The sequence below is a fragment of the Aquarana catesbeiana genome, linkage group LG02 (genome assembly GCF_042186555.1).
Source record: "Aquarana catesbeiana isolate 2022-GZ linkage group LG02, ASM4218655v1, whole genome shotgun sequence".
In the NCBI taxonomy this organism is placed as follows: domain Eukaryota; kingdom Metazoa; phylum Chordata; class Amphibia; order Anura; family Ranidae; genus Aquarana; species Aquarana catesbeiana.
In genome coordinates, this window is record NC_133325.1 from 13,111,713 (window position 1) to 13,136,844 (window position 25,132).

Below are 25,132 nucleotides of genomic sequence, written 5' to 3' on the forward strand. Positions count from 1 at the left end.
CGAATGGAACGTAACAAATTAATAATAATTAATAATAATAAAAATTCTTTATTATTATTTTATTAATAATTAGTTGGAACGTAACAAATTAATAATAATAAATAATAATAAAGCATTTTTATTATTATTATTAATTATTATTAATTTGTTACGTTCCATTAATTTAGAGCATGGGGACGTGGTCTAGCGAGGCATGTGATTGGACGTGTCTCAGAGCAGCTCCGAACACTGCTGCCTTAATTCTGCTCTATCCTGGGTCATCCACGACCGAATTAACAAACCACATAGCTCACCCTGATGCCAAGGGTTCCCCCCGCTTTGTATTGAGATGTTTATTTCTGGTGGATAGGCAAGCGAAAGAAACAACCGCCGGCCAAGATGAATATCACCACTCGCTCCGGCCAACATGGCCACCACAGCACAGCAGTGCACTGTGTCTCGCCAGCAACTATTCCTGATCTCTTTGGGGAAGCCCCGGATACCTATCCGCAGTCCTTTCCGGGTGTCCCGGACCCTCTGCATGTGTCCTCTCAAATACCCCTTGAAGAGAATGGCATGGATGGCGGGACTGGGCCTACACTGTCGGATGTACTACACACCATCAAGGTAAACCACGCTGATCTCATGGGGATGGTGGCTGAAATAAAATCAGACTTTGTAATTATAAAGATGTACAAAAAATACGGGGCCGGGTTACTGAAACTGAATGCCTCATTAGCAATCTAGAAGACACCATTAATCCTCTACTGTCTAAAGTTAGTACACATGGCATGAAGATTACAGCCCTGGAGAACAAGGTGGATGACCTGGAGAACGGCCTCCGCAGAAACAACCTATGGCTGGTCGGTCTCCCAGTGGCTTTCATGGAAAGCTGGCTGGAGCAAGAGACCAACTATCCACATGCTTTGTGACTGAACGGGCCCACAGGGTCCCGGGTTGGCCTCTCCCAGCAGGAAATCCTCCCCGCACCACGGTGATCCGTCTGCTGAATTACAGGGCCTGGAACTCCATTCTCCGTGCTTCTTGCCTGAAAGGGAGTGTCACGTACCTGGCAGGAGTCTGAAATGACAAGGTCAGCCTCTCTTGTATCTCCAATCCAAGCCCCACTGGAGATGGAAAAGATGGTGGCAAGGATCAGGAGGAACACGAGTGCCTGTGAATGCTGCGTGCAGAACTTGCCGGAAGTGTTGCAGACTGAGAAGTGCAGGCAGGGTTTCTGGTGAAGAGCTGGAACCAGCACAGCTGAGAGGATGGACGGCCAGCACAGGTACTCGGAAACAGCGTGGAGCCAAACAGGAAACAGGAGCGAGGTCATCAGGTAAGCCGGGTTCAGTAGCGGGCGGGCAGCGAGGTACCAAGGTATAAACAGGAGCAAGGTCAAACAGGAAGCCAGGATCATGAACCAGTAATCAGAGTAATCAGAGTCCAGAAACAGGGTCAGGAAGGCCAGGGTTTCAGCAACAGGAAGTCAAGTCAAACAAACAGGGTTTCATAATCTCAGGACACAGCTAAAGATCAAGCAGCACCTGTCAGAAATCAGAGCAACCCTTAAATAGGCTGTCAGGTGCCAATTGTGGTCAGATGTGTGTTCCTGTGCAAGGAAATCTGCCGATTCCCGTGAATGCGCGCATGCGCACGTGTGTGTGCCGGGCGCATCCTGACAGTTCTCTTACAGGGAGCCTTAGAATCAATAACGCTGTGGTCTCGATATTCCCAGACTACTCCATGGCTGTACACAACCAGAGAGCTCAATTTCAGCAAATCAAGCAGAAGCTGCAGGAGCATTCTGTTCAATATGCCATGTTATTTCAGGCTACCCTCTGGGTTGTCCATCAGGGAAAAGCCAATGTTTTTTCAATCTCCTAAGGATGCCCTGACATGGTGGGAATCACTGCCAGGACTTCCCCAGCCCCCTGCCTGAGGAGAGGTGCACTTATCCTATCAGCCTATATATTTTTTCTAGGAGCTGTAGGACTTACAGCAACTTTTCTAATGTGTGGTTTGGTCAGCCAATACATCTCTCTTGCAGGAGAGTCCCAGACCCTCTTCTACTGAGTTGGCATGAGCTGCTATGGGGGATAAAATGTTAAATCCTCACTTTTCTTTGAACATTGACATTTTTCTTGTTTTCTGATTTATGGGTAAAGGCCATGCGCCCCATGCATGGTATAAGTTTAGGGTCTAGGCTCGCTTTGTTTTTCAGGAGTTGGGCAGGGTTGCTGCTACCTTTTGGTAGCCTTTGCTCTTATGCATATAGTTTTATTGTTGTGTGAAGGGATGAGCCCGATGAACATCAGGTGTTCGTCTGTTCGCCGAATAGCGAAGAATTTGGGGTGTTCGCGGCAAATTCGAAAGCTGCGGAACACCCTTTAAAAGTCTATGGGAGAAATCAAAAGTGCTAATTTTAAAGGCTTATATGCATGGTATTGTCATAAAAAGTGTTTGGGGACCCGGGTCCTGCCCCAGGGGACATGTATCAATGCAAAAAAAGTTTAAAAAACGGCCATTTTTTCGGGAGCAGTGATTTTAATAATACTAAAAGTGAAATATTCCTTTAAATTTTGTACCTGGGGGGTGTCTATAGCATGCCTGTAAAGTGGCACATTTTTCCCATGTTTAGAACAGTCCCTGCACAAAATTACATTTCTAAAGGGAAAAAAAAGTCATTTAAAAGTGTTCGCAGCTATAATGAATTGTCGGATCCGGCAATACAGATAAAAGTCATTGAAAAAAACGGCACGGGATCTCCCCCAGTCCATTACCAGGCCCTTTGTGTCTGATATGAATATTAAGGGGAACCCTGAACCAAAATTTTAAAAAAATATTGCGTGGGGGTCCCCCTCAAAATCCATACCAGACCCTAATCCGAGCACGCAACCTGGCAGGCCGCAGGAAAAGAGGGGGGATGAGAGAGCCCCCCTGAACCATACCAGGCCACATGCCCTCAACATGGGGAGGGTGCTTTGGGGTAGTCCGGTGGTTGTGGGGGTCTGCAGGCGGGGGCTTATCAGAATCTGGAAGCCCCCTTTAACAAGGGGAACCCCAGATCCCCCCCTATTTGAAATGGTAACGGGTACATTGTACCCGTACCATTTCACAAAAAAAGTGTCAAAATGTTAAAAAAAGCAAGACACACCAGTTCCCCTCTGACACCATGGGGAAGCCATTGTGAAGTTGCCGTGTGTCATAGGGGGGCGGGGTCACCCGGGTATGTCACTGTATGGCTCTGCCCTCAGTTATAAAATAACTGTCATCACGCTGAAGCGTCATAAGGCGGGAGCCTCCCATGGAGGCGGATCTTTTTTATTTTTTTTTCGGTCTGTCGGCGGAGCGAGAGAAGAAGATGAATGGACTTTGTGGGACATTTTTATTTTTTTATTTTTTAATAAAAGACTTGTCCTTAGATGTGTCTTGTGGTTTTTTAACATTTTGACACTTTTTTGTGAAATGGTACGAGTACAATGTACCCATTACCATTTCAAACAGGGGGGCCGGGATCTGGGGGTCCCCTTGTTAAAGGGGGCTTCCAGATTCCGATAAGCCTCCTGCCCGCAGACCCCCACAACCGCCGGGCAAGGGTTGTGGGGATGAGGCCCTTGTTCCCATCAACATGGCGACAAGGTGCTACCCCAAAGCACCCTCCTCATTTTGAGGGCATGTGGCCTGGTACGGTTCGGGAGGGGGGCTCTCTCTTGTCCCCCCCTCTTTTCCTGTGGCCTGCCAGGTTGCGTGCTTGGATAAGGGTCTGGTATGGATTTTTGGGGGACCCCTATGCCATTTTTTTTATTTTGGCGCAGGGTTCCCCTTAAAATCAATACCAGACCTGAAGGGCCTGGTATGGAATTTGGGGGACCCCCATGCAATTTTTTTTAAATTTTGGTTTGGGGTTCCCATTAATATTCATACCCGACCCAAAGGGCCTGGTAATGGACTGGGGGGGATCCCATGCCGGTTTTTTTCAATGACTTTTTTCTGTATTGCTGTTTTTCTTTCAATGACTCTTTTCTGTATTGCCGAGACCCGACAATTCATTATAGCCGCTAGTAGTTTTAAATTACTTTTTTTCCTTTAGAAATGTCATTTTGTGCAGGGACTGTTCTAAACATGGGAAAAATGTGCCACTTTACAGGCATACTATAGACACCCCCCAGGTACGAAATTTAAAGGAATATTTCACTTTTATTGTTTCACTTTAAGCATTATTAAAATCACTGCTCCCGAAAAAACGTCCATTTTTAAAACTATTTTTTGCATTGATACATGTCCCCTGGGGCAGGCCCAGGTCCCCAAACACTTTTTATGAAAATAACTTGCATATTAACCCTTAAAATTAGCACTTTTGATTTTTCACGTCCCATAGACTTTAATGGTGTTCACGTGTTCAAACAAATTTTTTGCCTATTCGCATGTTCTGCTGCGAACCAAACCGGGGGGTGTACGGCTTATCCCTAGTTGTGTGTATGAAGTATGGATGGTTGTTTGAATGTGCACTGGAATGTCTCACCTACGGTGCTGGGGCCGTGACCAGAGTCTGGGGATTGCCCTCCCTCCCATTTCCTGCCCCACTAATACCTCCATTACACTATGGCTGAATTAACTGTTTGCTCTTGAAATGTCTGTGTCTGAACTTGAAGTTCAAAAGAGCTTTGATTTTTGACCAAATCAAACATCTGAAACCACATATCTTGTGTTTACAGGAGATTCACCTAATGGGTTCCAAAGTTTTAGCCCTAAAAAAAACAATGGGCACCCATAATTACCACTCCACGTACTCTAGCTATGCCCGATGGGTGGCAATTCTGATCCATAAGGGGCTTCCCTTTTCCTCTCACCAGGTACTCACTGATCCCAAGGGCCAGTTTCTCATCCTGCACGCTACATGGGGTTCCTATGTTGCTGGTCTCAGTCTACATCCCTCCTCCGGTCAAGGCTGCAGTGTTTACTGAGCTGAGCACGAAGCTCTCTATCCTGCCACTGTGCCCTACACTCCTTGTAGGAGATTTCAACTCAGTACTACAACCGGCTCTGGATAGGTTGAAGCCTTCATTGTCTGAATCTAAGTTGTTCCTCAAGTGGTGTGAAACTGATGGATATGTAGATCTCTGGCGTTGGAAATACCCTACTGTTAAAACCTTTTCATGCCAATCTAAATCTTATTGTACCCTCTCCAGGTTGGACTATGCACTGACCACCAGGGACCTCCTTCCATTTGTCTGGTCTATTGCCTATATCTCTCTGACCACTCGATAGTACAGGTAACTTTGACTCTGGGTCACAGGCCACATTTCGAGCCTGGAGGCTTAGTCTCCTCTGGATCTCCACGCCTGGAATCCATGACTCCATCCCGACTGATATGCCTAATTATTGGACCTCTAACTCCGGCACCAAGGCTACAGGGTCACTATGGGATGCCTTTAAGGTAGTAGTGTGGGGCTCTTACATATCACATATCAAACACAGGGAGGGCTATACAAACTAGACTAGAACAGTCCTTAGAGGCTGCTAGATCCCAACATATAGCAAACCCGTCCTCTGAATCTCGCGGGGTGTTGGCAGAGGCCCATAACACATTGCAACTACATATGGTTGACGTAACAAAAAACAGCAACTGCATCTTTCTGCTCCTCCTATATATGATCACAGGGGGGAAAAATGGAAGGCTATTGGCCTTTCTTGACCACACTGACTTTCAAGACAGCTCAATTTCTGCCATACAACTCTGACGGCTCTATTACGTCCAATCTTTTGATTATCAACCAGGAGTTTGCGTCCTATTATCGCAAACTCTATAATGATCAAGTGATCCCTCCCGAGACTGCATTTACCAGATTTTTCTCCTCCATAGATTTCCCTGTACTTAGTGGCTCTCAAAGACACCTTCTGGAACAGCCCCAAATGTTAGAGGAAGTGGAAACTGTCATTTGCTCCCTGCCTTCCTCCAAAACTCCTGGTTTGGATGGCCTCCCCTCTGAGTGGAATCAGGCATATAGCGAAACACTTGCCCCTAAATTTCTTGCCACCTTTCGTGCATCCTTGGATTTGGGAATGCTTCCTGACTCGATGAATGATGCACTTATTGTGGTTATACCTAAGCCTGGTAAAGACAAGCTATTATGTGGGTCCTACCATCCCATCTTCCTCCTAAATAATGATGCAAAAATATTGGCAGAAATCTTAGCACTACGCTTACAGAAGCAATCAACATTGGAAGAAGTTCTGGACAGCCGCACTTTAAAAAAATATCATCAAAAATACATGCCACAGCAGGGCGGACAAAAGAGCTTACGTGTTTCACACTACAAACAGTGCTTAATCATCTCTATGATTAAGCACTGTTTGTAGTGTGAAACGCGTAAGCTCTTTTGTCCGCCCTGCTGTGGCATGTATTTTTGATGATATTTTTTGAGTAAAAGTAAAAAAAACTTTTTGGGAGTGCGGCTGTCCAGAACTTCTTGCGATGTTGATTGCTATAAGCATTGCCAGCACCTGGGCTTCTAAACTGGAGGAGAGGTTTTCCACCTTTGTCTGACCTACCTGGAGCGGTGATATCCCCTTCCCTATGCTTACAGAAGGTTATCCTGTCACTTATCACTCCCAATCAATCGGGGTTAATGCTGGGCCGGAGTACCTTTGATAACATTCGGAGGCTGTATCTACATATCCATTGATAGATAAACGCAGTGGTCTAGTGCTTTCTCTACATATACTGAAAGCATTCAACACTGTTTGGTGGTCCTTTTTATAGGAAATGATGTCTCAGATGGGCTTTGGTCCACAATATGTTTTATGCAGATCCAAAGGCTAGAGTTCGTACTAATAAGGATGTCTCCTTGTCATTTTTTACTAAAGAGAGGTACTCGACAGGGATGCCCCCTCTCTCCGCTTCTGTTCGCTCTCGCCAATTAACCCTTTTCATTGGCGGTGCCTCAGACGACAGAGATTGGGGGGATCTGCTATGGTCCGCTGGCAGAGAAGATTTCCCTGTATGCGGACGATGCACTTATATACCTTAAAGGCAAAGAAAGCTCTTTCAACAAGTTATTGCAGGTAGCGGAGGAGTTTGGTCTGGTCTGAGGGTCAAAACAAGAAGACAGGTGCTCACCTCGACTCGCCTCCGCATATAATCAAAAGGAGAAATGGCCGCACTCTGTACTGGATCAAAATTCCTTTATTCAGAACATCCCAAAGTGTTGACAGAAAGCTGGTAGATGCATTTCACACACTCCAAGTGCGCTTAATCATTAATGATTAAGCGCACTTGGAGTGTGTGAAATGCATCTACCAGCTTTCTGTCAACACTTTGGGATGTTCTGAATAAACAAATTTTGATCCAGTACAGAGTGCGGCCATTTCTTCTTCTGGTCTGAGGGTCGGCTGGGAGAAATCTATAGCTTTTGCTATTGGCCCTTCCTTCCCCACTGACTATTTGGTGGGCTCTGGTTTACAAACCTCCCACACTTTCAAATACTCAGGGATCGATATACACAAAGGGGGTTATTTACTAAAGGCACTGAAAGTGCACATGGAAGTATAGTCACAGTAGAACCAAGGAGACATGCAAGGAAAAGAAAAAACATAATTTTAGCTTGCACATGATTGGATGATAAAATCAGCAGAGCTTCCCCTCATTTCAGATCTACAGCGACTGCGCTTCAAAGTGCACTTTTAGTGCAGAGTGGATTTGCCTTTAGTAAATCAACCCCAAAGACATCTCTAAATATGAGGAACTTAATATTGTCCCAATCGTCAGCCAGATGATGGATAAGCTTTGCGTTTGGACCACGCTGCCACTAAACCTCACAGGTCGTATAAATATCTTTTAAAATGATTTTTTTACCCAAATTTTTTATATTGTTTTCGAGCGTCCCCTGTTTTTCTCCCCAAAAAACTCTTCTTAACTATTGAATCCATCCTCTCATCTTTCCTATGGAACAATACTCATCCTCGGATTGCGAAATCATCACTGCAGGCATCTAAATCCTCAGGTCGTCACGCGTGCCCGAATGTGCACTCTCCGGTGCCCTCCACCTCTTACCGGAGCCGTCGGTAGAAGCGGAGGCGATTGGGTCTGGTCCCTGGCTTGGCATGGAGACAAGTGAGGGGAAGATGGCCCCCACCCGTCTCCATATCATTGCAGGGCTGAAGCAACGTCAAAATGTTACTTCCACCCATAGCTCTTAAATGGACATTTTTTAAAAATTTTTTTCAAATGAATAAAAGTGGCGCAATTTTTTTTTAAAAGAACAGTGTAAAAATTCAAAATAAAAGGTGAAATAAATCAGAAAAAAAATAATATTAAAGGCGTCCTGTCTTGCCGAGCTTGCGTGCAGAAGCGAGCGCATACGTAAGTAGCACCCGCATATGAAAACGGTCTTCAAACCACACATGTGAGGTATCATCACGATCGTTAGAGCGAGAGCAATAATTCTAGCCCTAGACCTCCTCTGTAACTTAAAACATGCAACCTGTAGAAATTTTTAAACGTTGCCTATGGAGATTTTTAAGTGTAAAAGTTTGTTGCCATTCCACGAGCGGGCGCAACTTTGAAGCATGACATGTTGGGTATCAATTTACTCGGCGTAACATCATTTTTCACAATATAAAAAAAAAATTCTACTAACTTTACTGTTGTCTTTTTTAATTCAAAAAAGTTAATTTTTTCCAAAAAAAGTGTGCTTATAAGACCGCTGCACAAATATGGTGTGACAAAAAGTATTGCAACGACCGCCATTTTATTCTCTAGGGTGTTAGAAAAAAAATTATAATTTTTGGGGGTTCTAAGTAATTTTCTAGCAAAAAAAATATTTTAACTTGTAAACAACAAGTTTGAAAAACAGGTTACTTCGGCACGCTATCCATACGCAATTTGGGGCATTGACTATAGAGCTCACAGAGTTCCCAATGGAAGATTTGCTCTCCTACCCTGAACTTACCAAACTAGTGACAACATTCTATAGCAGATATTCATTGGGGTGGGGGAGGGGGGGCAGACCCATTTCGGAACTCACATGGTAAATGGTTGGTGGTGTTACCTGAGCTCTCGGAAGAGGGCTGGGAAAAAGCCACTAAGGTTTGTTTTCAAGATATTATTAGTACTGCTGATCAATTTATTCAATTCATATTTATACACCACTTGCATTACACTCCAGCTAAATTGTCTCGCATGGGATTGGGGATTGCTGCCGTTTGTTCCAGATGTAGTTTAGTTGATTCAGATTGACTTCACATTTTCTGGAGCTGCCCGGACTGTCCTCTTATGCCCCGTACACACGAGCGGAATTTCCGTCGGAAAAATCTTGAATGGTTTTTCCGAAGGAATTCCGCTCAAGCTTGCCTTGCATACACACGGTCACACAAAAGTTCTCTGAACTTTCGACCGTCAAGAATGCGGTGACACTACGACGAGCCGAGAAAATGAAGTTCAATGCTTCCGAGCATGCGCCAAATTGTTTCTGAGCATGCGTGATTTTTTGCGCGTCCGAATTGCATACAGACGAACGCATTTTCGGATAGGACCGAAAAATAGAAAACCTGCTCTCAATCTTTTGCTGGCTGGAATTCTGCCAGCAAAAGTCCGATGGAGCATACACACGGTTGCAATTTCCGACCAAAAGCTCTCATCGGACTTTTGCTGGCAGAATTTCCGCTCGTGTGTAAGGGGTATTACTGGAGAGATCTGTTCGGTTTTTTTGAGAACCAGTTAACACTTCCTAGACCCCAGACTCCAGAAGTTGGACTTTTAGGTATACTAAACAATTTTGTACACAGAACCCATGCTCGACTTCTACTCTGTATTATCTTCTACTCAGTTCTGTATTATGCAAGAAAAGTTATACTATTGCACTGGAGGGATGTCAATTCTCCAATGACCCAAATTCTTTACCACATTATTAATGGGGAACTCCCCAAATTCAAACTAATATACAAAAGTAGAGCATGTACAAAAAAAAAATTCACCAAAGTATGGCAACCGTGGCTGGATGTCTCTAATTCATTCTGGGGTACAGTCTTGTCGTCTCAGACGAGATAATTAAGATTGATCTACAATAAGTGGTATCATTCTTAACACCCCAAGAGGAAATTAAATAGTTGAAATGAATATGGCTTAACCTCCCTGGCGGTATTCCCAAGTGTGGCTCGGGGTGGATTTTCAGCACCAAAAGCGGTAACCCCGAGCCACACTAGGGATCGCATTGCAGGATCCAGGTACAGCTCCTTACCTTGTCCCCTGGATCCTGCAATGTCTCCCCGCTGTGTGCGGCGGCTGTTGTGTCTCCGCTCGATGTATCACAGCGCCGGGCTCCGTTCACTGCGAGCGTTGCACGGGGATGGAGCACAACGCCAAATTAAAAAAGTGAAACACACACAACACATACAGTACACTGTAATCTTACAGATTACATTACTGTATCAAACATTTTCACATCCCTAGTGGCTTGTCCAGTGCCCTGCATGCACTTTTATATTATATATACTGTTCTTTCTGCCTGGAAACTTGAGATTGTCCATAGCAACCAAAAAGTGTCCCTTTATGTCAAAAGCAGTTTCAGACCAGCTAGAAAACAGTGATAGTAAATTGGAATCACTCGCAGAATTGAGTGATAGTGATTTGTTTGGAAATTCGTCATCAAACACTGAAAGTGACGACAGCGACAATTCTCCAACTGAGCAAATTTCAGTGTTTTTGATTTGATTACATTATTAAATAATTTTTATTATTATTATATTATTAATTGTTATAATTATTTATAGTTATTTATTATAATTTAGGATTTCATATTTCAAACTTTATCATACCCGGGATGTCTACTAGACTCTTGTTTGGACAGATTTAAGTGAGTTATTCCTAAGAATTACAGGCCTACAATATAAAACGCCAAAATTTCCATGCAAAAAAATTGTACCGCTTGAGCATCAAAAATCTGAAATAATCATACCGCCAGTGAGGTTAATATACTATTACTACCTGTCTTTCTGAAAATTAAGAGTGAGGTGGGCTGAGACGAGTGTACGTTCAGGGTGTGTATGTATGTACGAGTGTGCGTGAGTCTGTGGCTGCTGTTGTTTTGTTTTCTAGGCACCTAACCTGTTGCATCCTATCTGCTAGTTCCCCTCTCCTGATACTATTCTAATTTTTTGGGGGGGTAATTGGGAGTGATTGTGATTTTATATCATTGCTTTCAATTGGTCGCCAAGACCCACATGGATGTATTTGATTTTTTTGTAATACATAACTGGTGCCTTGTTACTCCCTTTTATTTCACTGTATTGTTTACTCTTGTGTTTACATGCAAAACTCATAAATAAACACGTTTAAAAAAAAAAATGCGGCATTCGTTATTTTGCGTAACTGGGAACTTCGGATAAATTTTGTATTCGTTACCTTCATAAACAGCCAAATTTGAAAGGAAATTCCAATACCTATAATTTAATAGTCAGTTATTAAATTAGTTAGTTATTTCAAATTTCCAGATTTTCACATTTCGGAGTTTTCGAATTTGTGAATTTCCAAATTTCTAAACACTGCATCTAAACGAATGCAACATAACAAATTCGATTTTTATCCGAAGTTACGAAATTATTCAAAATAACGATTTTCGATCATAACGAATGAACCTGAAAAACGAAAAAAAAAAAACAAATAAAAACTAATGAAACAAAAACTAACACATTTTTGGGCAGTACGCACGTCTAATTTTCATGATGTAAATACTTTTTAACTTCAAAAAAATTTGCTCTGTAGACATGCGCGTTTTTTTTGTTATTCGGAAATTCAGATGTATCCAAATTTCCAAATTACAATAATAATGAATTTAAACGAATCCAAAATGACAACAATCGGGACAAAATTCAAATTCAAATCATTTTCGAATTGAATTTGAATTTCCAAAGAGAAAAAAATGGAATATAAAATAAATGAAAAGAATTGAAAAGAATAGAAAATAAAAGAATAGAATATTATAGTAAAGTATTTAGTAAAACAGAAGAGAATACAAATTACAAAAAAATTGCAAAAAATAGAATAGAAAAAAAATTGAATAAAAAAAGGGATAGAATATAAAATAAAAGAATAGACTAAAACAGAACAAAATAGAATATAAAACAAAAGATTAGACTAAAACAGAACAAAATAGAATAGAAACTAAAAGAACAGAATAAAACAGAGCAGAAAATAAAGGAATAGAATAAAATATAAAGAATATAACCATCTTCCGAAATTCGAATTTCAAAGAGGATAGAAGAAAAAAAGAATATAAACATTTCCCAAAATTCAAATAAAATACATTTGAATTCAAATAGAATAGAAAAGGATAGATTTGAATAGAAAATAAAATAATAGAATTGGCTAGAATAGAAAAGAAAAGAATACAATAGAAAAAAAAAACAATAGAATAGAAAGAATATAACCATCTCCTGAAATTCGAAGTTTTGAATAGAATAAATTTGAATAGAATAGAAAAGAGAAAAAAATTGAATAGAATAGAAAAAAAAAACAATAGAGTGAAATAGAAAGAATATAACCATCTCCCAAAATTCAAATTTCGAATAGAATAAATTTGATTTGGAATGGAATTCGATTTGAATTTGAATTCAATTTGAATGAAATTTCTAAACTATTTGAATTGATTTGAATTCGAATAAACAAAACAAATTCTGAAAACGAATTAAACAAATTTAACTAAACAAATTTATGTAAATGACTGGATCAAAACAAAACACTTTTTTTCTTCATTCTGCACATGTCTTTTGGTCTTGCTCTATCACTTCTGCTCCCCCAACAAACCTGGCGATAGTTCTAACCCTTCCCCCACTCCATGCAAACAGGAAAAAAAAGTTACCTTCATCCTCGCCTTCAAGGCAAACAAATGTTGTCCTAGCTTAGTCCACCACCCCCATTTTATAAAGCCCCGCCCCTGAGCAGCCACAGATTTTTAATCGTTTAGAAGAATGGAAGGCACAATGACAGAGAGGTGTACAGTGAAATGTGGTCCTCACCTTTTAAGTAAGCGCAGTTGAAATAGCTGCAGAGTTTTCCGGTACTTTTCAGAACATATTTGGTTCCGATCTGGTTTATCATGTTAAATGTTTCTGCAAAGGAAATGAGATATTCTTGTTCCTCAAAATTTGAGAAGTCAGCTATGTCCACACTGTAGCAAGTTAATATGTTGAAAAACGGGTTTTCCCCAAACAGTTCGGCAGTCGACATGTTTATGGACGAAGATGTAAACCGACCGAAACGCATTTTCTTAGCTACATCTACATCACCGATCCGTGTCCCCCTGTAGACCCAAGTCTTGTTGGCACAGCCTGTTCTCAGCACCTGTAAGGCTCGGGTCAGGTAAAAGTGAAGAGCTTTAAAATGGAAATTTTTCATGTACAAATCTCTAGACTCTCCCATGATTGAGACATTTCCATTCAACTGCCTGTATATAGGGTATGGCGTTTCCATTGTGTACAATACAACTGCTATGCCATAATTGTCATCATAGTTACTTGGAAGGGATAAACTTTTCCTTTTCCCTTTCCAGGCCTGACTTGCTTCTTCCCACATTACAGCAAACTGGTTGTATTTCAGCTCTTCTTCTAGTATTTCCGACACCTTACGCTCCATCTCATCTTCACAGCCAATGTACTGGTCATCAAATGTATTTGGCATCATGTCAAAAACTACCGCTTGATGGCCCACCTGTGAATAAACATATTTGAAAAATGACTTTGTGGGGAGTTGTGGGGATGTAGGCCTGGGGGGCTAGTGAGAGATCAACGACCTTTAGTAGTGGACAAGATTATCTTTTATATAAGATAAATGTATGGTGTAGGGCAGTGATGGCAAACCTTGGCAGCCCAGATATTTTGGAACTACATTTCCCATAATGCTCATGCACTCTTCAGTGTACTTGATTATCATGGGAAACGTAGTTCCAAAACATCTGGGTGCCAAGGTTCCCCATCACTGATGTAGGGATTTAGTATTTAGCAAATTCCCTTTTTTTTGTGACCGACCTGTAGGTAGCTGTGGCCTACCTGTTCTTATTTGGTACATATCCCTAAGCACAGCTTTATTTCTTCTGCCAGATGATATTAATTACTTAAGGACTGCCGCCGCAGTTGTACATTGGCTGTTTGAAGAGGAATACCGGGGTTATGGCAGCAGCTAGCTGCCATAACCCCGGTATCCTCTTCATCAGCGGACAGTCTGCTTTCAGATAAAAGTGGTATCAGCGTCGGATTTACCAAAAGATCACCTTTATCGGGGCGGGAGAGGTGCCCCCCTCCTGCTGTGCTCCGGTCGTCTCCGCCGCTTACCAGAGCCATCGGTAGTGACGGAGACGATCATGTCCTCTTCTCTCCCAGGCTGGATGCAGTGTGAGGGACAGATGGCCCCCACCCTCCAGTCTTAAAGGAGAAATTCTTTTTTTTTGCATTTTAGTGTAAATGTGATCTGAGGTCTCTTTGACCCCCAGATCTCACATTTAAGAGGTCCTGTCATGCTTTTTTTTCTATTACAAGGGATGTTTACATTTCTTGTAATAGAAATATAAAAGTGACCCAATTTTTTTTTTTTAAAGGACAGTGTAAAAATAAAAATTAAAAAGTAAAATACATTTTTTAAAGCACCTTGTCTCGCCGAGCTCGCGCAGAAGCAAGCACATACGTAAGCGGTGTTCAAACCATACATGCTAGGTATCGCTGCGATCATTGGTGGCCCTAGACCTCCACTGTAACTCAAAACTGGTAACCTGTAGAAATTTTTAAATGTCGCCTATAGAGGTTTTTAAGGGTAAAAGTTTGTCACCATCCCACGAGCGGGAGTGTCTTCTCCCTCCGGTTCTTTTCCCTCCACTGATGTGTTCTTCCTCTGGTTCTTCTGCCAATTCTTCTCCTTTCGCTGATTTCTTCTCCCAATGCTAGCTTTCACTGTTGTGTTAGCTCCGGTGTCTGTCATTTCTCATATAGCCATGAGGTGTAGCCGTCCGGTGACACCATCCGGAGACCCCACCCCCTGGTGATGTCACCGCCTGGGCCATGATGAAGTGGTGATGTCACAAGGGGGTGGGGTCTTTGGATGACATCACCAGATGGCCACGTCCCATCGCTACATAATACATGACAGACATCGAAGCTAACACAACAGTGGGATCTAGCATCTTGAAAAAACATCAGCGGAGGAAGAAGAACCGGCAGAAGAACCAGAGGAAGAAGACATCAGCGGAGGGAGAAGAACCGGAGGGAGAAGACATCACTGGAGGGAAAAGCCCGGATGAAGAAGACATCACTGGAGAGAGAAGAGATGTTGGAGCTACGATGGGGAACATTCTTCATTTTTAATAAAGGGCTTTGTCAAAAACCCGTGTACTGTTTTTATTTTTGACACTTTTTTGGGTGAATGAGTAGGGGTACCAGGTATCCCCTACTCATTCACACAGGGGGGGTGCTGGGATCTGGGGGCTCCTTGTTAAAGAGGGCTTCCAGATTCTGATAAGCCCCCTGCCCAAAGAACCACACAACCACTGCCTATAGTTGTCGGGAAGAGGCCTTTGAGCTCATCAACATCAGGACATAGTGCTGTGGGAGTGGAGGGCGCAAAGCCCCTCCTGCCCCAAACCACCCACCCCCCCATGTTGAGGGCATTTGGCCTGAAATGGTTCAGGGGGGGCGCTCATTCGCCCCCCCCTTTCCTGACCTGCCAGGCTGCATGCTCAGATAAGGGTCTGGTATGGATTTTGGGGGGGACTCAACGCCTTTTTTTTTATTTTAGCGTCTGGTTCCCTCCTCGAGATCCATACAAGACTCAAAGGGCCTGGTTTGGAATTAGAAGGGAACCCCATGCCATTTTTTTTTTACTTTTGGCATCGGGTTCCCCTTCAAGAATCTCAGAGCATAAGTCGCATGCCACAAGTCAGATCAGTTAAGATGATGATCTGACTTGGATGCGACTTACATTCAAATCAATGGGCTGATATCATGCCCAAGTCGGACAAAAGTAGTGCAGGAACCTTTTTCAAAGTCGGACCAGTTAAGACAGCTCATAAGGAATCATTGATTTATACACATCATGCGACATGTGCTTCCTTAGTTGGAGGGTATGTTGCACCAGTTTGAACCGGGCCTTAACACGAACTCAGAAACTCTGACAATACAAGTACAATTACAGTAACATTGGTGGGTGGTACCACCTTATCAGCAGTCCTGACGCTTAATTTTAGTAAATCACAGTAAGATTTGTATAGCAATCATATATATCATATTTATTATCATATACAGTTGTGCTCAATACCCTGGCAGAATTTATGATTTCTTGACCATTTTTCAGAGACTATGAATGATAACACAAAAACATTTTTTTCACTCATGGTTAGTGTTTGGCTGAAGCCATTTATTATCAATCGACTGTGTTTACTATTTTTAAATCATGAGAAATTTTTGAGTATAGCCTCAAATAACAGAGCCTAAAGCTAGGCATAAAAAAGTACCCTCATACAGAAATTATATAGGAAAAGAGGAGGAGGGTAGGAGCATAGGGACAGTTGTTGAGGCTGTCCAAACATCCACTCTGACCCAACAAAGTTTTTGGTGGACTATCTCAGTACTGATACACACTAATGAATTTAGGGTAATTTAGGGTAAAAATGAAATCATTTATTACATATAAAAACATACATAGATCTCAATAAAAATTCAAAAACAGTTCAAAGTTTTCCCAAGGAGTATCTGATGATGGAGTTTGTTCATAGATTAACCAGTCCTCTACAAAGACCGCTTTGTCAGAGGAGAATTAATCTATAAAACAAATAATGTAATAAGGCACAAAACAGAAACTACCCAAATGACCCTGATGAAAAGATTTTGGCCTGATAACATGCACACAAGTTGACACAAAGGGGTTTGAATGACTATTAAAGGTAACCATCCTCACCTGTGATCTGTTTGCTTGTATTTAGCGTGTTTGTATATAAAAGGCCAATGAGTTTCTGGACTCCTGACAGACCCTTGCATCTTTCATCCAGTACTGCACTGACGTTTCTGGATAATGAGTCATGGGGAAAGCAAAAGAATTGTCAAAGGATCTGCGGGAAAAGGTAGTTGAACTGTATAAAACAGGAAAGGAATATAAAAAGATATCCAAGGAATTGAGAATGCCTATCAGCAGTGTTCAAACTCTAATCAAGAAGTGGAAAATGAGGGGTTCTGTTGAAACCAAACCACGGTCAGGTAAACCAACTAAAATTTCAGCCACAACTGCCAGGAAAATTGTTCGGGATGCAAAGAAAATCCCACAAATAACTTCAGGTGAAATACGGGACTCTCTGAAAACATGTGATGTGGCTGTTTCAAGATGCACAATAAGGAGGCACTTGAAGAAGGATGGGCTGCATGGTCGAGTCACCAGAAGAAAGCTATTACTACGCAAATGCCACAAAGTATCCCACTTACAATACACCAAACAGCACAGAGACAAGCCTCAAACCTCCTGGCACAAAGTCATTTGGAGTGATGAGACCAAAATTTAGCTTTTTGGCCACAACCATAAACGCTTCATTTGGAGAGGAGTCAACAAGGCCTATGATGAAAGTTACACCATTCCTACTGTGAGACACTGATGTTCGCTGATGTTTTGGGGATGTGTGAGCTAAAAAGGCACAGGAAATTTGATCAAAATTTATGGCAAGATTAATGCAGTATGTTATCAAAAAATACTGGAGGAATATTTGCATTCATCAGCCAGGAAGCTGCGCATGGGACGTACTTGGACATTCCAACATAACAATGATCCAAAACACAAGGCCAAGCCAACCTGTCATTGGCTACAGCAGAATAAAGTGAAGGTTCTGGAGTGGCCATTTCAGTCTTCTGACCTCAATATCATTGGGCCACTTTGGGGAGATCTCAAAATGTGCCGTTCATGTAAGACAGCCCAAGAATTTCCAGGAACTGGAGGCTTTTTACCAAGAAAAATGGGCAGCTTTACCATCTGAGAAGATAAAGAGCCTCATCCACAAATACCACAAAAGACTTTAAGCTGTCATTGATGTTAAAGGGGGCAATACACGCTAATAAGAACTGGGGTATGTAAACTTTTGATCAGGGTTATTTGGGTAGTTTCTGTTGTGATTATGATTTAAAAGAGTAAACGCAGCTGATTGATAATAAATGGCTTCAGCCAAACACTAACCATGAGTGAAAGAAAAGTTTTTGTGTTATCATTTATATTCTCTGAAAAATGGCAAAGAAATCATAAATTCTGCCGGGGTATGTAAACTTATGATCACAACTGTATCAAAAATAAAATATTAATTTATGTTATTTATTATTTACCTAAAAAAATTATTATTATTCCTTTTTTTTCCTGGTATTTGATTACCACTTACAGCACTCTACATACCCGAATCCCAGATATCAGCCAGAGAGAGAGGAGTATACCCGCGAGGGATCCCATTCTGCAATAAGTAAAACTGCAAACAAAGAATGATATGATTATTGTACAATGCACATTTCTTCTCTATGCACACAAATGCTGTTCATTATTCTATAAACTAGGGCTGCACGGATACCGTTTTTTTTAACCGGCTAATAGGAGTACCGGTACTTTCGGTCAGGTACTTGCCTGTAAACCCAGGCTGAAGTAGTTATGACAAGCCTGGGTTCACAAAGGAGTTGGGTACGCATGCGATTCGGACAGGAATCGCACTGCATTCCTATTCAAATTGCATGCAATTCTTTGCAGTGCCATTTGAGCTCTTTTATTTTGTATGGGCTCAAATTGTACCGCAAAGGTATTGGTTTCAGATATCGGAGCATTTTCATGAGTACTCGTTCAAATGTTTGGTATTGGCACCAACACCGATATCGGTGCAACCCTACTATAAACTCGATAATCACACTCTTAGGCTGCTTTTCCAGCATTTTTTTTCACGTGTTTTCTTATTGCGTGTTTTTTTGCACGACTTGCGCGTTTGTATGCAGCGTTTTTGGGCTTTGTCTTTTTTTTATTAGCCAATAGAGAAAACTATTATCTGTTGCATCATTTGTTGCTAGGTATTTCAGCTTTTTTAGCTTTTCCATTAGCTTTTATTTCTTTGATTCCAGAATTGCAGCAAAACACGGGACACAGTTACAATTCCATTACTTGTTACATAGTTGGTGAGGTTGAAAAAAGATACCAGTCCATCCAGTTCAACCTATGTGTGTGAGTTTGTGTTTATGTCAGTATTACATTGTATATCCCTGTATGTTGCGGTCGTTCAGGTGCTTATCTAATATTTTTTTGAAATTATCGATTCCCCCTGCTGAGACCACCGCCTGTGGAAGGGAATTCCACATCCTTGCTGCTCTTACAGTAAAGAACCCTCTACGTAGTTTAAGGTTAAACGCTTACAATTTTAGTGAATGGCCACATGAACTTTTTAAACTCCCTTTTACTGAAAAATGTTATCCCTATTGTGGGGTCACCAGTATGGAATTTGTAAATTTAAATCATATCCCCTCTTAAGCGTCTCTTGTCCAGAGAGAATAAGTTCAATGGCTGTAGTCTTTCCCCATAGCTGAGGTCCTCCAGACCCTTTATTAGCTTTGTTTCCCTCCATTGTACTCAGTCCAGTTCCGGTACATCCTTCTTGAGGACTGGTGCCCAGAACTGCACAGCATACTCCAGGTGCAGCCGGACCAGAGTCTTGTAGAGCGGGAGAATTATCGTTTTATCTCTGGAGTAAATTCCCTTTTTTAAGCATGGTAATATTGTGCTGGCTTTGCTAGCAGCCACTTGGCATTGCATGCCATTGCTGAGCCTATCATCTACTAAGACCCCCAGGTCCTTTTCCATCCATGATTCCCCCAGAGGTTCTCCCCCTAGCCAGTAACTTGCTTTGGTATATTTGGCACCCAAATGCATTATTTTACATTTTTCAACATCAAACCTCATTTGCCATGTAGTCGCCCACCCCATAAATTTGTTTAGGTCTTTTTGCAAGGTTTCCACATCCTGCGGAGAAGTTATTGCCCTGCTTAGCTTAGTATCGTCCACAAATACAGAGATTGAACTGTTTATCCCATCCTCCAGATCATTTATGAATAAATTAAACAGAATTGGTCCCAGCACAGAACCATAGAGGACCACATTTTCCACACCAGACCATTCCAAGTACTCACCATTTATCACCACCTTTTGTACCCACCCCTGTAGCCAGTTTTCAATCCAGGTACTCACCCTATGGTCCATGCCTACATACCTTAGTTAGTACAGTAAACATTTGCGGGGAACTGTATAGAATGCCTATGCAAAATCCAGATACACCATGTCTATGGGCCTTTATCTAGATGGCAGCTCACCTCCTCATAGAAGGTTAGTAGATTGGTCTGGCAAGAATGATTCTTCATGAATTCATGCTGATTACTACTAATGATACAGTTTTCATTACAAAAATATTGGATATGGTCCCTTATCATCCCCTCCAATTGATATTAGGCTAACTGGCCTGTAGTTCCCCGGGATGTATCTCGGCTCTTTTTTAAATATTGGTGCCTGGTTGGCTTTTCTCCAATCAGCTGGTGCCATTCCAGTCAGTAAACTGTCCACAAAAATTAGGAACAATGGTCTGGCTATCACCTGACTGAGTTCCTTAAGTACCCTCGAGTGTAGGCCATCTGGTCCCGATGACTTATTTATGTTAAGTTTTTCAACTCTATTCCTGATTCTGTATTCTGTTAGCCATGAGGGTGCTTCCTGTAACGTGTTATTACCATTAATATTACAGCCTTGGTTACTGTATCCCCCGTGTCCTTTGTGAAGACTGAGGAGAAGAATATATTCAAAACCTTCACCTTCTCTCTGTTCTTTGTAACCAAATTCCCTTCTTCATAATTTATAGGGCCAATATGTTCTGACCTCACTTACTATTTATATACTTAAAGAATTTTTTTTTTTTTTTTTATTCTCTTCCACTATGTGCCTTTCGTGTTCTATTTTGGCTTCCCTGATTGCACTCTTACATTTCTTATTGCATTCTTTGTAATCTTGTAATGCTGACAATGACCCCTCAGCCTTGTATTTTTTGAAGGCCTTTTCCTTTGCTTTTGTATGCATTTTTATGTTGGAGTTGAGCCACCCAGGATTTTTTTTAGCTCTTTTAAACTTATTTCCCATTGGAATGCACTGGCCAATACCCTTATTTAACATGCTCTTAAAGCACTCCAATTTTTCTTGCGTGTTCTTTGTTCCTAGGATGTTATCCCATTTATCGCAGTTTAGAGAAGTTGGCGCTTTCAAAATTCAATGTCCTTGTTTTACCTTTGTGCTTCCTATTTCTGTGTTTTATACTGAAACTAAATGACCAGTGGTCGCTGTTTCCTAAGTTGCCCCATATTTCTACATCCGTGATAGGTTCTGTATTGTTAGTAATTATTAGGTCTAGTAAAGCATTGTTTCTTGTTGGTGCATTCACCATCTGACCCATGAAATTGTCCTGCAAGACATTTAGGAAATGGCAAGCTTTAGACGAATGCACGATTCTTTGTGCCCAGTTTATATCTGGATAATTTAAATCCCCCATTATAATAACATTTCCCAGCCTTGCCGCCATTTCAAGCTGTGATAGGAGGTCCGCCTCCCCCTCCTCCCTCTGGTTAGGGGGTCTATAGCATATTCCCAGTATTACTTTCCCCTTAGTTTCTTCCCTTTTGGAGCTCTACCCATAAGGATTCCACCTCCTCCCTTGCTCCATCAGTGATGTCGTCCCTCACATTCACTTGCACATCATTCTTGATATACAGGCATACCCCTCCCTATCTCTAAAATATAGGGAATAGGCTATAATGGTTGCCAGATAATCACGAAAGCTGTCAAACCAAGTCTCTGGAATTCCCACAAAATCAAAATCCTCCTCATACATCAGCAGCTCTGGTTCTCCCATCTTGTTAGCCAGACTTCTAGCATTGGTATGGTACCCCAATCGCAGTGTGATTCTCCCACGGTTGTTGCACGATAAATCGTTGCAAAATCACAACACACAAAACTTGTTGCTCAAAAAGGAACAGGAGATTATTTTGGGTGACAGTGTTGCGTGTTGCAATTTTGGCACGACTGCAGCACGATTTATCGCAGGACAACTCGCACTGGGATTGGGGTTTCATTAACAAGTAATTGTGGAATGATTGCAGAATCGCAGCAATTCAAATTGCCTATGTGTGAATGGAGTCTTAAGCCGCATACATACGACTGGGTTTGCCATCTGAATAAACTCCGAAGGTTTCTCCAGTGGAACTCCGATGGAATTCCATTCAAGCAGTCTTGCCTACACACGGTCAAATCAAAGTCCAACCAAATTCCGACCGTCCAGAACGCGGTGACGTACAGAACGTACAACGGGACGTTCAATAGCCAGTAGCCAACAGCTTACGTCTCATACTTGCTTCAGAGCATGCATAGTTTTTAGTGTGTCGGAACAGCATACAGACTAGCAGTTTTCCCGATAGGAATTGGTTCTGGCGGAAATATTTAGAACATGTTCCATTTCTAGGTCCGTCAGAATTTTTGAAAAGAAAAGTCAGACGAGGCATACACACGATTGGACTAGACGATGAAAGGACTCAGTCGGACTTTTTCTGTTGGACATTCCGCTTGTGTGTACGCGGCATAAGGGTTTGCACCCCAAAGCTCAACACCCATATGCGTGTGTGTATACATATATATGTATATATGTGTGTGTGTTTATGTGTGTGTATATATATATATATATATATATATCTATATATATATATCTATAGATATATATAGATATATATAGATATATATATCTATAGATAGATATATATATCTATGTATATATATATATATATATATATATATATATATATATAAAGAGATATATATATATATATATATATATATATATATATATATATATAGAGAGAGAGAGAGAGAGAGAGAGAGATATAGATATATATAGACACATATATATATATATATATATATATATATATATCTATATATATCTATATCTATATCTATATCTATATATATATATATGTATACACACTATATTACCAAAAGTATTAGGACGCCTGCCTTTACCTGCACATGAACTTTAATGGTATCCCAGTCTTAGTCCATAGGGTTCAATATTGAGTTGGCCCACCCTTTGCAGCTATAACAGCTTTAACTCTTCTGGGAAGGCTGTCCACAAGGTTTAGGAGTGTGTCTATGGGAATGTTTGACCATTCTTCCAGAAGTGCATTTGTGAGCTTAGGCACAAATGGGAAGACCTGGCTCACAGTCTACACTCTAATTCATCCCAAAGGTGTTCTATTGGGTTGAGGTCAGGACTCTGTGCAGGCCAGTCAAGTTCCTCCACCCCAAAGTCGCTCATCCATGTCTTTATGGACATTGCTTTGTGTACTGATCCAAATCATTTGGTGGAGGGGGGATTATGGTGTGGGGTTGTTTTTCAGGGGTTGGGCTTGGCCCCTTAGTTCCAGTGAAGGGAACTCTTAAGGCATCAGCATACCAAGACATTTGGGACAATTTCATGTTCCCAACTTTGTGGGAACAGTTTGGGGATTCCCAGTTCCTATTCCAACATGACTGCACACCAGTGCACGAAGCAATGTTTGGGGTGGAGGAACTTGACTGGCCTGCACAGAGCAGACTCCTGACTTCAACCCGATAGAACACCTTTGGGATGAATTAGAGAGGAGACTGTGAGCCAGGCCTTCTCGTCCAACATCAGTGCCTGACCTCACAAATGCGCTTCTGGAAGAATAGTCAAACATTCCCATAGACACACTCCTAAACCTTGTGGACAGCCTTCCCAGAAGAGTTGAAGCTGTTATATCTGCAAAGGGTGGGCCAACTCAATATTGAACCCTACGGACTAAGACTGGGATGCCATTAAAGTTCACATAGTTCTGCGAGTGAACGTAGTTCTGCAAGTGGTCTGAGAGTGTTCTGCGAGTGCACATAGTTCTCTGAGTATTCTGCAAGTGCACGTAGTTCTGTAAGTGAGTGTAGTTCTGCAAGTGGTCTGCGAGTGCACGTAGTTCTGTGAGTGCACGTAGTTCTGCGAGTGTACGTAGTTCTGCGAGTGTTCTGGGAGTGCACGTAGTTCTGCTAGTGCACGTAGTTCTACAAGTGCACGTAGTTCTGTGAGTGCACTTAGTTCTGCGAGTGAACGTAGTTCTGCGAGTGTTCTGTGAGTGCATGTAGTTCTGCAAGTGAACGTAGGTCTGCGAGTGTTCTGCGAGCGCACGTAGTTCTGCGAGTGCACATAGTTCTGCGAGTGTTCTGTGAGTGCACGTAGTTCTGTGAGTGCACGTAGTTCTGCAAGTGAACGTAATTCTGCAAGTGGTCTGCGAGTGCACATAGTTCTGCTAGTGCACCTAGTTCTGCGAGTGGTCTGCGAGTGCACGTAGGTCTGCGAGTGCACATAGGTCTGCGAGTGCACGTAGGTCTGCGAGCGCATGTAGTTCTGCGAGTGCACATAGTTCTGCAAGTGAACATAGTTCTGCAAGTGGTCTGCGAGTGCACATAGTTCTGCTAGTGCACGTAGTTCTGCGAGTGGTCTGCAAGTGCACGTAGGTGTGCGAGTTCACATAGGTCTGCGAGTGCACATAGTTCTGCGAGTGCATGTAGTTCTGCAAGTGCCCGTAGTTCTACGAGTGCACGTAGTTCTGCAAGTGAACGTAGTTCTGCAAGTGGTCTGCGAGTGCACATAGTTCTGCTAGTGCACGTAGTTCTGCGAGTGGTCTGCAAGTGCACGTAGGTCTGCGAGTTCACGTAGTTCTGCGAGTGCACGTAGTTCTGCGAATGTTCTGCGAGTGCACGTAGTTCTGCGAGTGCACGTAGGTCTGTGAGTGCACATAGTTCTCCGAATGCACGTAGTTCTGCAAGTGCACGTAGTTCTGTGAGTGGTCTGCGAGTGCACATAGTTCTGTGAGTGGTCTGCGAGAGCATGTAGGTCTGCAAGTACCTGTTTATTATCTTGTTGAGTACCTATGCATTGTCTTGTTGAGTATTAGTGTCAGGAAGCTAGTTGTTAGGTAATTTGGACAGGGTATAATCCCCAATCCTCATTAAACTTAATAGGTATGATGCCTGGTGGGTGTGGAGATGCGACTCGGTGTACATCTTGCGGCATGT

At 42.0% G+C, this 25,132-nt stretch overlaps 1 protein-coding gene across 3 annotated transcripts in view; it reads right to left on the reverse strand.

The window, feature by feature from the left end:
- The window catches only part of LOC141126649 (ecto-ADP-ribosyltransferase 5-like), a 92,829-nt gene that overhangs the window by 37,431 nt on the left and 30,266 nt on the right, over positions 1–25,132 (reverse strand). For all 3 annotated transcript variants that reach the window (XM_073612590.1, XM_073612588.1, XM_073612589.1), the window contains 2 exons: positions 18,386–18,455; positions 12,997–13,687 (listed from right to left, as the gene is read on the reverse strand). In XM_073612590.1, coding sequence (XP_073468691.1) covers positions 12,997–13,687; positions 18,386–18,439 — 745 coding nt within the window. In that variant the 5' untranslated portion in view covers positions 18,440–18,455. The remainder of the gene's footprint in view (positions 1–12,996; positions 13,688–18,385; positions 18,456–25,132) is intronic.